This window comes from Sesamum indicum, linkage group LG4, assembly GCF_026168435.1.
Source record: "Sesamum indicum cultivar Baizhima isolate 11 linkage group LG4, ASM2616843v1, whole genome shotgun sequence".
Taxonomy (NCBI): Eukaryota; Viridiplantae; Streptophyta; class Magnoliopsida; order Lamiales; family Pedaliaceae; genus Sesamum; species Sesamum indicum.
Window position 1 is genome coordinate 2,563,384 of NC_142660.1, and position 17,940 is coordinate 2,581,323.

General features: G+C 36.5%; 2 protein-coding genes across 4 annotated transcripts; both read right to left on the reverse strand.

Annotated features, from left to right (window-relative positions):
- Positions 1 to 4,912: 4,912 nt before the first annotated feature.
- UCP3 (Mitochondrial substrate carrier family protein) lies at positions 4,913 to 14,332 on the reverse strand. 2 transcript variants are annotated; one of them, XM_011077213.3, is made up of 2 exons: positions 13,887 to 14,332; positions 4,913 to 5,732 (listed from the first exon to the last, which is right to left on the reverse strand). In XM_011077213.3, exons 1-2 carry the CDS (start codon positions 14,244 to 14,246, stop codon positions 5,190 to 5,192), a joined length of 903 nt encoding a protein of 300 aa, XP_011075515.1. In that variant the 5' UTR covers positions 14,247 to 14,332; the 3' UTR covers positions 4,913 to 5,189. The 2 variants fall into 2 exon arrangements, 1 of the variants encoding a protein (XP_011075515.1); XR_016065233.1 differs by having other exon boundaries at positions 5,595 to 5,737; positions 13,887 to 14,028.
- Positions 14,333 to 16,020: 1,688 nt separating this feature from the next.
- LOC105160076 (transcription factor MYB16) lies at positions 16,021 to 17,635 on the reverse strand. Of its 2 annotated transcripts, none has more exons than XM_020693456.2 (3): positions 17,393 to 17,635; positions 17,125 to 17,254; positions 16,021 to 17,025 (listed from the first exon to the last, which is right to left on the reverse strand). In XM_020693456.2, exons 1-3 carry the CDS (start codon positions 17,631 to 17,633, stop codon positions 16,224 to 16,226), a joined length of 1,173 nt encoding a protein of 390 aa, XP_020549115.2. In that variant the 5' UTR covers positions 17,634 to 17,635; the 3' UTR covers positions 16,021 to 16,223. The 2 variants fall into 2 exon arrangements, with proteins under 2 accessions (XP_020549115.2, XP_011075642.1); XM_011077340.3 differs by having other exon boundaries at positions 16,021 to 17,019; positions 17,393 to 17,632.
- Between the last annotated feature and the right edge of the window lie 305 nt (positions 17,636 to 17,940).

Genomic DNA, 17,940 nt, shown 5'->3' on the forward strand with positions numbered 1-17,940 from the left:
TGAACATAGGGTATTTATAGTGTCTGAGTGGGTCCATTGCATGCCTAAAAGGTCCACTCGTATAATTAATATCTTACCATAAATCAAACAATGGTCGACAAGTATGGCCTTCAAGGTCAGGTCATGGATATGTGTCATGACCCGCGACCTGACCCTGTAGTCTTAGTAGATGAGTTTGTTGGGTCGGGTAATAGGTCCGGGTCGCGGGAGATCGGACCTGTTCCTTTTTCCATGGTTGTTCTCTTATCCCCCATCACGTGTAATGATCAAAGTTAAGGCTGAAAGAAGAATTACACAATTAGAATAATTACAATAGATTCTTTTTTTAATTTTATAACATATAAACACTACAAGTAATATAATATTTAACCATAATTAATTATTATGATTAATAATAAATAGCAAAATAACTAGTTATTGACCATAATCATACAATGATTATTGATCATAGATATGTATGACGGTTTTTATTAAATCATGCATAATCATTAAAATTATAGTCAATAATAATTATTTTGTCTAGTGAAATCTCCACACCAGAAATAGTTTAAACTATATTTGCACAACTTGACTGGGAAACATCACTATGTTTTATATATATATATAAATTTGTTCTCTTTGTTGTCCGTGTATGTGTTAGGTAGGGAGACATATATGAGGTTCGGTTATTTCTTACACTATAGGAAGAGGCACTGTATTTTTGGTGGACATGCTGAATTTTTATTTTATTTTTCTTGGAATATTTTTTACTAAAATCCCACAAGTACCTCAAAATGGGTTAATGCATGGTTAAGTATTATCATCATAATCATTATTATTATAGGCTATATTTACTTCAAGTGATTAGACCGAATACCTCAAACTATCTGACCTTATCACTCGTTTTGGCGCGCTATTAATTACAGAATCCCGTTATAAGCCTTGATATATGCATGATATGAATCCCACCCAATCTTTAAACAAACAAGCCCCTTCCTCTTCTCTTGAATATTTGTTGGTCATGGGTTTTAGTGGGAGGGTAATTTTAGAAATTAATAAATTATCACTTATTTTATCCCAAATATATACTACAATTAAGCATAAAATTAGTTTTATCTCAAATTTTCGATACTAGTAAACAAGATATATAATATGATAATTTTATTTGATTCCACGTTTAATCCATCATTACTCTATACCAATCTAATCCCATCACTCAAAGTAAACCAATCTTGTTTTTATGATTTTCTAACCATATTCTTGGTTAAAAAAAAAAAAATTGGATATGATTCTATTGCATTTACCACAATAGGTTAAAGCCGCTCGTGAACCCAAAAAAATATAAAAATATAATTTTAATATCTGACTGATGAGAATCAAACACATAATTGATTTGTTTTAAAAAAAAAAAAGAAAAATGGTCCATTTGTAAATGACTTGTTTGTAAAGTAGGAGTGAAGATTGTATAGGTGGTAGAATAGTAGTAAATTTGATTAGGTGATTAGTAACTGTTTATGAGAGGAGTATGCATATATATATATATATATATATATATATATATGTGCCAAAAGTAATCGACGCTTCTGTCACACCAATTGACATAATGTCCCAAAAGCCAAAAGTACTTCACTCATTTAACCCGCACCAAAACTTGTGCTACATTTGCCTTTTGCTTCTACTATTTTCAAGAAATACCTATTTATTTTTCATTTCTAATCATTGCGATAGCAATATTTGTGCGCATATAATCAGATGAATATGATACAAATTTTAAATATAAAAATTTATGATTAAAAGTATGAATATGGGTTAAAATGTAGGATAACCATGATAACATATATATTGACGGTTAAAAGATGTCGTGAGCCATTTGAAATAAATAAATAATTATATATGATGAAGGTTTGAATTAATCACAAATACATTCTCGTTATTTGAAAAATCATCGATATCTCCCTAAAACTAACGTTCATCCAACACTGTTAATTAGCTTCCATAAAGGTAACATCAACATTTTGTATTGAACTATCCTTATAATTTGACATATTTATGTATGCACACGTTTATTTGATGTTGTTGGAAGAATGAAATGAGAAGGATTTTTACTGCATGCTGGCTATGAATTTCAAAGTGAGCCACAATAAAAATAGATAAGTTATTAGGTCGAAATATACATAGGATTATAAATTTGGAGAGATATGATTTAAATTGGAGTGATTATAATTTTACCAGAAATTCATATTATAATAAATACAACATTTATTATATAAATACCATAATTCCTCTTTATGACTGATTTTGTTACAGTTTACGCGTGTATAATTTGTTTCCAAGTATTTAAGAATTTGAATATAAAAGTAAATGTGTAGAGTTTGGGCAGTTGTGGAATGAATATTTTTCCAGCTCACTGCTGTACTAAAATTCAGAGCCTTATTTATTAGTAATAAAAATTTAATGAAAATATCATATTTTTGAAGGCATAGGCAGATAAGAATTGAATATTGAGGGTAAATATCCCTATTTTCACATTTACTGCTCTATTCACTTCGCACACCACTCAAATTAAATAACCAAAATCTATTTTATGTCTTTTTTTATGTTTCTGATTGCATCCCACGTTTTTTGCGTGCACCATCCAATCACATATTCCATTAAAAATATATTTATTTAAACTTAATAAATCATATAATTAAAACTTTATAAATTGAAATGCTGTTGCTCAGATAACATTTACACACTTATGGAAATGGGATTATTCAACAAATCCTGCATTTTATTTGCGTCTTTTGGTACGAGTGTTCATTCGATACAAATATACCAAAAAAATTGATGCGCCAAGATTACTATATTAAATACCAACCTGAATTATTCGATTCAACTTTAGTAACTATCGATTCTTTTGGGTGGATTCAACGATTTGAAATCATGAATTTCAAATTCTTAACAACAGATCCTTTGTGTATATTTGAGTAATTCTACATTTAAAGAATTTCAAATCCTTCTATTCTAATTTTGAACTATGTTTTGATGAATATGAATGGATTTTAAATTCTTTTCAAATAGAGTTATTTGAAATTCTTTCTCCAAATCCTTACTTCAAATCCAAATGTACGATAGTCCAAATTTTTTGTTAAAATCTAAAAATAGTTAAAACTAAATACTAAAATTATAACTTTTTCCAAGTTTCGATTAATAATATAACAAAATTGGCATACAGATAATTAAAAGAGATCAAAATTAAGCATAAAAAATTAATATTTCAATATCCATTACAATTTGGTAACTGGAAACCAAACTAAATACCTAATTTCATAAAAGTGAAAAGCAAATGTCGAACTGAATCTTTTGGGTGTAGATTCACTTTACCGATTCAGTTGGGTCTAAATTCAATTTGCCGTACTGTTAACACCAGTACCCTTTGAAATTGGGCAAAAATTTTGAGCCCACCTTTCCTTTAAGAGAACTGTAAACACTAAACTGTAAACTGCAGCTTTTCAGGGAAAAAGGAAAAAGCATCATATTGAAGTTACAAAGTTAGGTTGGAGGAAATTAATGGTTAATTGATGAACTTTGAAGAGATGTAAATCATGTAGCAGCTAAGGTTGTTAGTTTTTTAGGTGTAGTGTAACAGTATATCTTAATCCTTATTTAGCTCATACCAGAAAGAATGAATACAGTGCTTGCTGGAATAGAGCAGGAAAGTCTATGTATTATTTATTGCTTCTATCTACCGATTCCCAGTGGAACGGTACGACATTAATTGCTACACAGAAAGGCGACTCGATATTACATAACATAACCAAATTACATAGACAAGGGTCTATGCTTTTTCCTTTCTTGATACCCAAAGGAAAATATTGAATCATGCAAATAGGGAAAGAGACCTGCCCCAGCCCAGCAAAATGTATTAGCAGATAGCCAAGCACTTGATTGATTGTATCAGCTGTGTGTAGTTCATTTGCCACATTTCCTATTGCTATATATGGTTGTATGATGTAATCCTTCTCTCAGGATATATACAAACATATGATTCACTTTTTTGCATCACTTTAAATAATGCACGTGGATGGAAAGTCGACTATTTCTTTAACCTATTTAGTACCTCCCAAAAGAATGTCTAATTGTGCAAAGTCCAAACGAGGTGTTACTCGAGCATAAAAAAAAGTGAAGAATACATGTTGCTAGAGATGCAAGCTATTGTTTTAGATATGCAGATTTAGCAAGTATAAAGAATGCATTCAATGGTGCGAATGATTTGAAAAATTGGAATTGACATTTCAACCATACCACATGCTTGGAATTGCACACTGCTCGTGGGTGAAGGGCGGTGTTGGAGCTCGTCCGCATATGATCTTAGTTCCCTTGGCCCCTGAAACAAGTCTAGCACAATTAAGTCCTAGTTCTTCAAACTACTAATCATGGTCGAGAGTATAGAGCAGTAGAATCGAGTAAAAGTGCATAATTCAAGTAAGGGTCTCCCAAATCATTATCTGGTTATTTACACCAAATATGCTCCAACTATTACCTGAAAATTCTTACTGAAGAAGGTCCATGTTTTGGTTTGCCTAAAAAAGCAAGTAGAATAAAGATAACTCAAGCAGAAACACATGTATGGTGAAGTAATTGATGCACAGTTATTCAGTATAATGTTGCTAATCAAAACATCACCACTACCATCAATGCATTATAAATTTGTTCTCACCTCAACCAGAAACAATATCAGATATAAACAGAGCTTTATGGCTTCGACCTGCTCGCTTTAAGGCTGTACATGAACTTGGTGATAGATTGAATGACAGTTGATAAAATGAATTGAAAATCCAGATTCATATCACAGCACAAATGAACTAAGATAGCAACTTATGTCCCAATATGGCCAACAAGTAGAGTAATTCAGATTTAGAGCAAGAACATTGACAGTTTGGGAAAAGAATGAAGATAATAAGATATGTACTCTGTTGATATATAGTCTGTTTTATCAGCCTTCCTAACCAAGTCAGCTTTCCATACATTTTCTTTAACCCAGAAGATTAAGCATGTTGTTATTTGACCAAAAAATGATCGAAATTCTGCATGAATAGGAAAAAAACAGACCGACTGCGGAACGCAAAACTACAAAATGGTGTGAAGCAGTGTACTCTGTTGCCTATGTGCAGCTCAGTAGTAACTCATACAAGGGTGCACATATTCAGGATCCAATAGAGGACTTATTAGAAGGATTGTAGGCCAGCAATCCATCGGAATTTCTCATAGGACACCCAGAACACAAACTGCCAAGGACCAAGCCTAGCCCAAGTAGGAAAGAATCCCTTCCACAATGCCTTCAATCCCTCAATCCTGACAGTCTTCATGAGGCAATCATAGGAGTTTTTGTATTTAAACTTGCTTTCTACCCCAGCGACTTGATTCATCATTCTAGTTTTAACTACATCAGCTGGACAGCTCAATGCAGTAGCTGAAAGACCAGACACAATGGAAGATAGAGTGTGCGCATATATGTTGTCATTACAAATCTGTTTTTCAATTATAAATCGTTTGGCATGATCATAACAGGCTAATTCTCCCATGTTTACTAAGTATGCTCTTTGGACATTGGCGGAAACACCTTTCCAGAGGCCCAAAAATCCTTCAGCACGAACAATCTTGTTTAGAGCATCAAACAGCCCTGAGTATCGGGGCTGGATACCTTGGCTCACCAAACGACCATCTGCTTGCATCCTTACTTTGATGAGATCAGCAGGGCTCGCAATTACCTATGCTAAAAAGCAAAAGTAAGCATAACACAAAATAAGAATTAGAGAAGTGAAATAAGAGCAAAAGTAACGATAACTTGTTTGAGATGACACTGCAGAAAAAGGTCCAATATTCAGAAAATATTATTGGATTAATCTTATTCAGAGGCACCAGATATTTGGAACAAAAATCACATTGGCAAAAGAGCATTAATTCTAGATAACACTGATAAGAAGAGGCATTAAAACAAGTATTTCTTAATTCCTCAATAAGGCAGCATATGCCCAAATTTTATATATGTACATATATACAGTGAAATCATGTCCTACATATTCCTCAATGCAGGTCACTAAATTCTGTATGAAAAGGTTAATAGGATTTTAAAATCAAGTTTCCCGAAAATGTAAATATAGATTTGTATTCATTCACATACTAGTATCTTGTCGCGTGGAGAATACAAGGAAAAGGTCAACACAAAAACAAGCAATGTTTCCAGCAGAATTTAGTAAATAGGAGCCCAAGAATGAAACTCCGAAGCCCTAGAGCCAGGTTAGGCTAACAGGTCCCAACTCTTATTTTTAACAATACCAATGGACCTGCTTTTGAATCTAGGGATAACTTTCCCACAGTTACCTAATGTTACGCTATTTCCGCACAGTTACATGCTTAATAAGATAACAGAATACTCCTTGCAATTCGAATTTTAACTTAGCAATCATTACAAAAACCTCCATATGGTTGGTACAAATACAGTAGGCCCCTCAGGTTTCATAATGAGATCCACCTCTCCTAACGCTACTCTCGCAACTGAAAAAGTCAGTGTTTGGCAAGAAGTTTGACGAAAACACTATTTGCCCCTCTGACGTAAACGTCTTTGGCCCAAGATCAAGGCCATCAGCAACATAAGCAATTGATATTGGCAAGCAAATAACAACTGGGCCTAAGCGCCCACAAGTCAGGCCCGAAGACCCAGTAGAGTCTAGATGGCTTGGATGGACCACACGTGGCAGGATCTGGAGCGTCTTAAGGGTGTCTGTACTATTGTGCCAAAACCTATAAATATCCCCAACCACTAATCATTTAAAGGTACACAATCCAAGAAAACGTTTATCATTCAAGCATGTTTTATATGACCTTTGATATAGACCAAGCTGATTTGGGCGTCAGATTGTCCTCAACGGAGACCACCCGATCACCCACTTCCCTTGGTGTTTAAAAGCTATTCCCGACCCGGAGATCAAGAGTAGTGAGAACAAGACCACGTGACCACGATCATTTGGTGTCGTCTGCAAGAATAGCCCCTAAACATCACTTTAGCCTATGATTCACCACCAAATTATTATCATGGGGGGGATGCAGGGCCCTCCCGTAGACCTGAACCGAGTTTGGGAAAAGTACCACCTAATGACCCCAGAAGAGCCTATGTTCCATTTCACGAAGACAGAGTTGCAACAAAAGGTTGTTTGAGGAAATAAGAGTTCATTATGATGGTGAGAGTCATGCTCCTATGAAGAACTGGCACGACCAAAACAAACGACCAAAGAACATACATGGTAACCATACAACCACAAGAAGATGAAATAGAACACATGGAGGGTGAATATAAGCGACCTATAAATCATCCTGCATATGACCATAGAAGGCACGAAGAGGACATACCGCGCGCAATGGCTGGTACGCGTTTAAACAAAAGAGGATATCCATTTTCTATAGAAATTTTAACGAAGGTAATACCTCTGTCCCACATCTTCCGAGGTATGAAGGAAGCAAAGATCCACAAGAGCACCTTACCGCTTTTGAACATGTAAAACAATTGTACGGTCAATCCAATGCAATAAACACTAGAGTTTTCATTACCATGCTCACGGGCAGAGCGCAAGAGTGGTTCACATCTTTGCCTCCAGGGATCGTTGTGCTCGTAACACAAGCAGTTGTGTTGAAAGTTTCTATATCAGTTTGCCACTAAAGGAAGACCAAGAGACTAGCCATGTACCTGTTCTATATCCGGCAAAGGGAAGGAGAAACGTGGAGGGTCTTCATGAATAGGCTCAATAATTAGTTGCTAAGCTCCAAGATATGCAGTTAGAGATGGTCATACGTATATTGATCCACGGATTACAAAAAGGATCCTTTGCCGCGGCGTTAGCTCGTATCCCCCCATTAGGAAATCAATATACCTGTGAGGAAGAGATCATCGCCACGAAAGATAGTGAATGGATACACCGACCACCCAAATTCCAGGGAGATGGTTGTATGCTGCCCCACCAAGGGGACCTTGTGGATATACTCTACTAGCGCCCACACAGGCACAAGCTCTCATGGCAATAGAACACCTGCATGTGGTAAGATGGCCAAGAAAGATGAAATAGACCACAGAAGGAATGGCGTCACGAAAATATTGTCGCTTGCAAAAGGACAGAAGTCATGATATAGAGGACTGTTATCAACTCAAAAAGGCGAGATAAAAGATTGATACGATAGTGGTACTTGAAAGACTTCTTAGGACAGGCCGGTAGGAGTGGTCCGTCGATGGGTGGAGAAAGGAAACAGAACAGACGATCTAGAAGCCAGTCATTGGGTGGAGGTCATACGCCGCCCATGAGAACGTGCAGTTGGGGATGCAAGGTGAACAAGAAGAAAGGGTGAACAAGTGAGGATGGGAAATAATGCACCTAGAAGAGGAGTTACTAACACGATAAGGGGAGGACCTACCAATGGGGATTCCTTGAGGTAAAGAAAGTGGTGTGCAAGACGACTTTTTTCACACCAAGTTCTAAACATTTTGCCAAAAGAAGATCCAATTATGTTCGATGAGTCTCACGAGCCAGTAGGGGGTGCACATGATGACCCAATGGTCATAGCCATGGATATTGCAAATTTTGCAGATTACAATGTCTTGGTCAACAGTGGTAGCTCGGTCGATATCATCTTCTTAGATGCATTGCAAAGGGTGGACATGGCCATAACCACCATGAAGCCCATAGCCCCTCTCAACTACTACTCCATATTTGTCCCTCATATCTCTTCTTCACGATTCTTTTCTCACTTCCTTCTTTTTACAAACTTCCTCCTTTTCGCAAACTTTCCTTTTTCTCTCCTTTCAATATTGCTTCATATACTAACAATAAGGATTAAAAGTAGCAGATAAAGTTAGGAATGCACATGAACGATCATTGATTTATATTGCCTGTGAACAGAGGCGAAAAAACTGTTACAAGTCGATTTTATCCTTTTCTTATGACATGCATATCTTGCTTTAATTTCAATATCAGATTACTATAGGTGTTAATTTCACTATTGTTAGTTTCTAGGTGATTGTGCATTAATTGTACTTACCCTTTCTATTCTCTGTTCTGATTTTTGCAGTTTATAATTTTTGGGAAGTCATGCATACATGGATCATGTAAATCATGTGGGGAGAAATGGTACTAATAGTTGGTTGGACTGAAAATATTTTGAACACTTACTAAGCTCTTCTTGGTTGGACTGAAAATATTTTGAACACTTACTAAGCTCTTCCTTTCTCACTCTCTATCTACAAACTTAGAAGTCATATGGTTTTTCTTGCTAAACGATTGTTAGCATTTTAGTTTGATTATTGAGATAAGTATGCGAGTACTTCTTTTTTCTTCTGAAGAACTGATCTGCTGTGGATTATTACTTCTTGAAAATTACTGAAAAAGTTGTTCCAGATAATAAGTTCTTTGAACTTAAGAATCTTTTCTTAAGCAGTTGATTTTTTTTATTCTTTTTAATTTGTGAATTCTTATGCTATTTTTTTCATCTCACTGTAGGTTTTTTAATGGAATCCGGTATTTTCTTCTAGGTTTCTTGCAGAATTACTTATGGTATTTCCTTAATGTTGTTTCTGCAATCTGTTTATTACATTGTTGAGCTTAATGTTCTTTATAATTGGTTCCACTGTTTTTGTATCATAAAATGTTACTGTTATGATTTGCACTACGAAATAATACGAATATTTGTTTCTATATATCGATATTATTAATCAAAATTCGCGTACAAGCAGAATACTAAAAAAATTATATGCACCATATTTGGCAAGAAGATAGCATCCCAGATTATTCATAATGGTGGAAAATATTTCCATTGTATTTTGTATTTATTTATAAGGAGGATGTTGAGAGAGAAAAGCAGAAGTTTATGAGGAAAAAGAAACATGGAGTAGCGGGTGAAGAAAAGTAAATAAGTTTCAATAGTAAATAAGTTGCAATAATGTGGTTATTAAAATTACTATTATGTCCAACTATTTATTTTTTTTTGGAAGAAATGGAATGAAATTAAAGTGAGGGTTAAAGTCAATTGGGGAGTACATTAGTGGCACAAGCAATCATTAGCTCACCTTAGTTCTAGCTGAATGGGCCAATTAATCCTAAGTCATATACTCAATTTTTATAATTTTTTGTAAACTTCTTGTGCATATTTAACTGACATCTATATCTATATGTCTAAATCTATACTATTATAAAAGAAAATTCTTTTATCGTACAAATTTTTGAATACCTACATTTACCCTTTACTTCATTTCTTCTCTTAAGAAAAATTTGATCATAATAGTTATTTTAATATTTTTTTTAATAATCTCGTAATTATATTTTTTTCAATCAACCCACTACTCCATGTTTCCCTTCTACCTTCTTCACGTCTTTTTTTTCCCTCACTCACAAACTTCATAATTTTAATAAATCTGCAAACTGTAATCTATTTTTTTGTCTCTCATCTTACCTTTCATTTATTTCTTCTCAAAGACTTCTTTCTTTCTCCTCACCTTATGCTATGTTTATATCTTTTCACAATTTTTTTTCTTAATCTCACACTATGATTCTTTTTTATATTCTCTCGGGAACAGCGTACAACAATGACTATCTTGCTACCTACTTCACTAGATAAAATACCGAGGAGGAAGACCTATATGCTACGATATTTAGTAGTAGATCAGCAGTTTGCATACAACGTGATATTAGGAAGGCCTGGTCTTAATAAGTTCCAAGCAATAGTATCTACTTTTCACTTGATGAAATTTGCGACAAAGTAAGGGATTGGAGAGGTCGTGGAAGACGGGAAATTAGCAAAGGAGTGGTGTTATTTCAACAAGATGAGCTAGAGATGAGAGTGAGAGTAGACAATGGAGAGAGGTCGAAATTTTAAATGGTTACTCTATGGAAGAGGAGAGGAAGAAGAGAAGTATTGAAGATACTAGGGTAGAGCCAACCAAACATATGCAAATTGAATTATTCGTTGGGGACACGGAAAAGGTTACAAGTTACAACAACTGGAGCTCATATGTCAAAGGAAATGGAGGCGATGACCATTGATTTCTTATGAAAGATGCTCACACATTCGCTTGGAAACCGTCGAATTTTAAGGGAATTGACCCTATGATGATAGCACATCATTTGAATATACACCCTATGGTGCGACCAATCCGTCAAAAGAGATGTCAATTAGTCATGAGCTAAAAGAAGATCATTGAATGGGAGGTCGAAAAGTTAGTGGCAGCTGGGTATGTGGTCAAGGTGCATTCAAGGATTGGCTATCTATTGTGGTCATCGTGCCTTAAGGGCGAAAGAAGACGGTGTATGTGCACAGATTTTATATATCTAAACAAGGCGTGCCCCAAAAATCTATATCTTCTACCTCGGATAGATCTGTTGGTGGACTCTACGACAAGATGTGCCATGCTAAGTATGATGGATGCATTTCATGGTTATCACCAAAGATCAAAGACACTCTCCATAACCAAAATTAGGATGTATTCTTAAAGGTCATGCCTTTCGATCTAAAAAATGCAGGAGCACTATAGAAGTATATGATAGGGAGCACTATAGATGACATATGTAGATGACATGCTTGTAAAAAGAAGTATATGTAGATGACATGCTTGTAAAAAGAAGTATATGTAGATGACATGCTTGTAAAAGCACTAAGGAAAGGGGCCATATTGTCCACCTATCGAAATGCTTCGAAATTGTTAGAAGGTACGGCACGAAATTGAATCCAAACAAATGTACCTTTGGTGTTAAAGGAGGAAACTTCTTATGATATAGGGGCACTGAGAGAGGTATTGAGGCTAATTTGGACAAAATCAAAGCAATAGTGGACATGCTATCACCATCATCGACCAAAGATGTACAAAAGCTGACAGGGAAGATAGCATCTATGAGTTATTTCTTATCTAGATCAGCACATAAGAGCCTTCCATTGTTTCATGTCTAGCGCAATGTTAAGAACTTTTCAAAGACCAATGAATGTGAAGAAGCCTTCCTAAACTTGAAGTATTTTACAAAAACATCATTGTTATCAAAGCCTATACTAGGGGAACACTTGTATTTGTACCTGGCGGTCGGAGTCGGTTGTAGCTCGGTCTTGATCATAGTTGTAAATGGCGTGCTTACACCATGACGCGCCCTTAGCGCCATTTTTAAATAATTCCGCAGCCTTTCCATATGGCAATGCCAAGGTTGGGCTTGAAAAAAAATCATAGAAATTTACACAAAAAAATAAAAGGTTGTAGACGTAAGGGTTTTACGCCTTTCCTGAAAGTACATGTTGTACTACCAACAACAGCACGGCGGGAGCAACACAGGCGAGAGTGGCGGCGCGACAGCGGCACAGGCAAGAGCAGTCACGTGCTCCAAAGAGTGTTTAATGTTTAGAGTGTACAGAGATGCTTAGGTCTGATCCAGAGGTGCTTGGGTGCTACAATCCAAATAGTATTTAATGTTTAATTTTATTATATGTTTAGTTTATAATGATTAACTTAATTTCTATTGTTTAGTTTTATTTGATTTGTTTGTACATTTTATTGTTTAATTTATTTTATCGAAGTTAAAACTTTTACCTTTTACTTCTTTTTAATATACTAACTGATTAAAATAGTATTTAAAATATTCATAATTTATAAATTTAAAACTAAAATTTAATTGGCTTAAGATGCTTAAGTTAAAATTCAGGGAGAAAAAGAAGAAGAAGAAGAAAAGAAAAATTGCTTAAGTGAGCACAGGCTTCCAACAGCCGAACATTTCATTCAAAGGCTTCAAACAACACTGTAGGAGGCATGCAAGTGCTTCTAATTGTCGTATAGAAAATTTTGATTTTAAAAAATAAAAACAAATAAAAAAATTTGGCATCTGATATACCAATTGTCACGTACCCAATTTACTAGATACCCAAAGTTTCGGGTACTTGCAAACTTTGGGTAGGGATTGCCAGGCTGGGTAGCTATTTTAGCTACCTAAAATTTCAAGTAGAGCACCCGAACCCAAACTACCTGACCCGGCACCCACCCCCACCCACAAGTCAGGCCCAAAGGCTCGGTAGAGTCTAGATGGCTTGAATGGACCACACGTGGCAAGGAGGGCCTTAAGTGTGTCCATCCTATTAGGCCAAAAACCCTATATATACCCCAACCACTATTCATTTAAAGGTACACATTCCAAGAAAACCTTTATCATTTCAGCATACTTTATACGACCTTTGATATGGACCATAGCTAACTTGGGCATCCGAGTGTCCTCAATAGAGATCACCCCATCACAAGTCTCCTGGGTGTTTGCAAGCTATTCCTGACCCAGAGATCAAGAGTAGTGAGATCAGGACCACCTGACGACTATCACACTCGACATCATTGATTTGTGAAAATGATAAACTTTAGACAGCCCCATGAGGTCTATCCAACTTTACAAAAACCCTTTTATATGTTAGCTTACAAGTTTCATATTGAAGAAGTATGATATTGGCAAGCAAGGTCTGAAGAAACAATTGTTCGAACATTCTAAGCCCAAGAATAGTGTTAAGGACTTGAATTTAGATCAGGCATTTTGCTTTGTGCTTAGTCAAAAATGTCTCACAAGTTAAGGATAGTTGACTGTATAGGAATCAAGCTAGGCCCTTGCCAAGGACTATGTTGAATTAAGTCTTGAAAAGGAATAGAGTAGAACTGTAAGAATAGAGTTCTTTGTTATAAGCTCGTACTTTGAGCAAAAATTTCTGCGAGAGTGCAGTCTTAGATATCAACTAATCAAACATGAACAAATTTAAATATAAGTTCTTGAATTAAAGAATAGGAAAATAATACCAATACAAAGGGCACCAACCCAAAATTTACATTTCGCTTCAGCTGCAAAAGCTGAACTAGATAAGCAATAGAAAAGTACCTGCGCAATCGCGCCAGAGATCCCACCAATTACTGCTTTGCTGTAAAAGGGAAGTGAATTATCTGAGGACTGTACAAAAGAGTTGCGCAAATGCTCGTACCCGACGATCCGAATCGGAGTATAGAACATGTGCCGGAAAATAGCTGGGGATAAGCCCTTGTACATCCCCAAAACGCCGTCAGTCCGAGTGACATCCAACGCCATTCTGAAAGCGGAGGCTGGGCGAACCGACTGTATTGACTCGCCGTGGAGTTGGAGACGAGTTTTCAGCAGGTCGACGGGGAAGGTCGCAGTCTCCGCCACCATCGCGGAGAGTGACGTCAGTAGGATCTTTTTGACGTCACGGTCGCCGGCGTTCATTCCGACTGCTCAGCCTACAACGGTGCCGTTCAGGAGTTGTTCGGATCTCAATTGAATCCGAATTCCAATGCGATGATATGTATACAAATCCGTTCTGGATCGGCTAAAATATGAAAAAAGGCCCTTACATGTCCAAGTTCCAACCCTACTGGGCCCCCGCATTTGCCATACAAGCCCAATATTCAAACTTTAGATTAATGGGCCCGATTTCATGGGCCCAAATCTGATTAACTTGTGGATGTGGCCCAGACCAATTTACTTGAAATGCATATCAAATATTAACTTACAAATACATAATGCCATCATTGCCATGAAAAGAAATATATTACAATATATATATATTTATTATATTGAAAGATAGGGCATTTTTGTTTTCTTTTTATCAAAAATATTGCAATTTTGACCTCAATTAAAACCTTATGGCCTCATTTATTTTATTGGATAAGATAGCTCGAGATTAAACGTAGGATAAGATAATTCAGGAGTCAAAATTAATTATATGTTGTTTACTGTTCGATAAAAATATTAGAATAAATATTGTTATATATTTGCAATGTGAAATAAGATTAATTAAAACCATGAAATATCCTTTTATATTATTTCACCATATGATGTATGATAAAATCTCATACATGCAAATACACCAATAAGATTAAAATTATAATTAAACGTGCCATTATGATCGAAAGTATAGTCAATGAATATAATGATTCGTATTTTATTTTTCTGGAATTGTATTTACATGATGGCGTATTTTAAGAAGTACTTCAAATTTCTTCATAAAATAAAGATCCGCGTACTTTTGCTTGAATCTTTCAAGAAAATTCATACAAATACGAATTATATTAATCTTGGATTGATCGGACTGTCTGGGTCGCCACATAATTTTATAGACTTAAAACCCTCCTAGATATAAACACTCACTCTCCATAATCTAGTCACTTAGGGGGTTGGGAAGTGTCTCCGTCCTTTCAACTTTTAGTTATGCTTATCGTTCACTTTTCCTAACGTTTCCAGTACCAACCAATTCATTCGGGCAAGACATCTTATGATGTCATGATGCGCCCATTTCTATGGCCATTCCTTTAATACTTGTGGCTCTCGGGAGACTCTTTCTAGGATCGTATGCATTTAATATTGTCATATTTATCCCTTTAATTCTCTCGCCCGACTCAAATTTAAATTGATTTAGACATAATCAAAAAGTATTTTTAATTAGACGACATGATACAAATCAACAATCTCTCTTTTTTTAGATCTGAGTTTTGAAGTCATAAATCGAAATGCTCCCACACGTACGCTCGTTGACCTAGCTATTTCAACTCTTAAGTCATTATACTCTTAACCAAAACTATCTCCAAACAGCTACTATACCCTAGAATAAGGAATACTAATATACACAGGAGATCAGGCAGCTCTAGGTATTGGAATGTGATCATCATGACTCTTGGCAAACCCTAATCACACATATATAATTTTGACTTTTTTCACTCTACCTAGCTAGCTCGTACCCTACATGCCATGCCCACATTAAATATTTCCATATCATAACCTTTCGAAAGTAAGCCAGTTCATGCATATTTATTACACTCATCCATATTTAAGAAGCAAGATCTCTATAATCTCCGCCCCGTATTCTCTAACTTAAATACCAGCGGATTGAGTTTGAAACGAATTAACTCGAACGACTTAAATTATTACCTATTTTAGTTTCGGGATTTTAGTCGTAATTTGGTTATATATATATAGTATATGTGTGATCGTTTAGATAAGATTTAAAAAGAAAAAGAGCCTTTATGAGGAAAAAAACCCTAATCTTGTTACACAATTAGTACATGGGAAAATCACACTAACTAACGAATCAGAGTCGTTTTTCTACCTACTTTGTTGTAAGAAAATTAATCCTAACACCTTAGTCGGTACATCTGCATCATTATTACACTAACCTGGAATCATAGTAATTTACCTAAATTACCCCTAAAGCCCAGGCGACTCAATGGGCGACCTCACCAAATTTAGTAACTCACTCCAATAATCTGCTGCATCTTCAAACTCAACGGCTCCACCGGTGCTGTACCCCTCATAGTTATGATTAACTGAGGCAAGGTCCACTGAGCCCGTCATATCGTAGTCGTGATCGTATTCGTAATCGAAATCCACATAATGATAATCATCAAGATTATTACCGCTGTCAAGATATTGGGACGTCGTCGAAGAGTTATCCATTGTGCGCAGCTTCACTTCTGTGTAGCTGTTAGCTTTCCCCAGCCCACATGCGCCGGAGTTGTTCATCGAGATGACGTCGTTTTGCGCGGCTGAGCTAACCGTCGGAACTGTGAGAGTGAGACCACTGGTACTAGGAGTAGAGAAGTTCAGGGTCGAAGTTGGAGACTCTAGGCTTCCGGGTGAACCAAAAAAGCAGTTTTCTGGAACCGCGGTGGCTCGCCAGACTTTGAGCACGTCTAGACACGGTGGAGCCGCTGGATGCTGCGGCGGCGGGGGAGGTGGTGGTGGGGCGGTGACTTTGCGGAGGAGGTGGAGCTTGGAGAGAAGTTTGGACTCACGAACTAGCCTGGCTTCTGCTTCAAGCCGAGCTGTCTCCCACTGAGCCATGTGGCTGAGGTTGGCGGCATGTCTGTCGGGGTTGTTCTTGGGCTTGTAGGTTACCGGGTCAATCCCCATTCTGGTCAACCGTTTCTTGAGTCGGGTATTCCAGTAGTTCTTCACTTCATTATCAGTTCTCTTTGGCAAATGAGCTGCTATTGCAGACCACCTAAAACTAATCCAAATTAATAATAAATAAATAAAACCAAAATTTAAAAACAAACCCTAATTGTACAAAATCAAGCATGTGAAACAGTACATATATATTTCTTACCTATTCCCTAAAAGAGCATGGAGTCGAATAATCGTCTTCTCTTCTTGCGTGCTCAACTTCCCTCTCTTGATATCCGGCCTCAGATAATTCGTCCATCTCAGTCTACAGCTCTTCCCGCACCTCAGCAGCCCTGCAAAAGCAACCACCCGTCATCATCAATTATCATATGATTGATCACTTTTTTTAAATTACGAATCAATCACACTCGTTCTGCAACCAATTCATTCCAATAAGTTAAAAAGGGCAGCTGGAAAAAGACGACGAGCACCTGCTTTTGCAGGGAGGGAACGCCAGCTACCATGGCCATGTTCTTCGATATAGGCCAGCAGCTTCTGGTCCTCCTCTCGAGTCCACGGCCCCTTCTTCAACTCCACCATCTCAACCCTTCCAACTACACGTAATAACACACACGAGAAGATGTACAAATGTTGGTGTAAAAAGGTTCGTGGGCAGCATGCGTATATATACAAAGAATGAAGAAACGTACAACAAATACGATTACTATACATAATTTTATTTTTTAATGAGGGAAAGTAAAGTAGGTAGGTAGCTGCATGGCATGTTGCTAAATATTAGGGTGTATTTAGTGAATAATTATTAATAGAAGGGACGGGAGTTTGTGCATGTGGGGTGTAGTAGGGGAGAGAAATTATTAATGCAGCTTGAAACGGTGTCGGAGCATTAATGGGGTGGTGACGTCAGTGAATTTTAGGATGAGGACATGACTTCACTAATAATTGCGTTGTCCTCTGTGGTAGTTAGAACCTGGGCCAGTTAGATTTTGTAGTCCGATTCCGGGCACAGCCTTATACAGTG

Bases quoted from the DNA above. Each gene is read 5' to 3' on its own strand.
- UCP3 (XM_011077213.3), bottom strand. From the start codon at position 14,246: ATGAACGCCGGCGACCGTGACGTCAAAAAGATCCTACTGACGTCACTC. The intron at 5,733-13,886 runs GTACTTTTCTAT...TTTTTAGCATAG, and splicing joins TCTCTGGCGCGATTGCGCAG to GTAATTGCGAGCCCTGCTGA.
- LOC105160076 (XM_020693456.2), bottom strand. From the start codon at position 17,633: ATGTATAGTAATCGTATTTGTTGTACGTTTCTTCATTCTTTGTATATA. The intron at 17,255-17,392 runs GTGCTCGTCGTC...TTGCTTTTGCAG, and splicing joins TTCCCTCCCTGCAAAAGCAG to GGCTGCTGAGGTGCGGGAAG. The intron at 17,026-17,124 runs GTAAGAAATATA...AATTTGGATTAG, and splicing joins CATGCTCTTTTAGGGAATAG to TTTTAGGTGGTCTGCAATAG.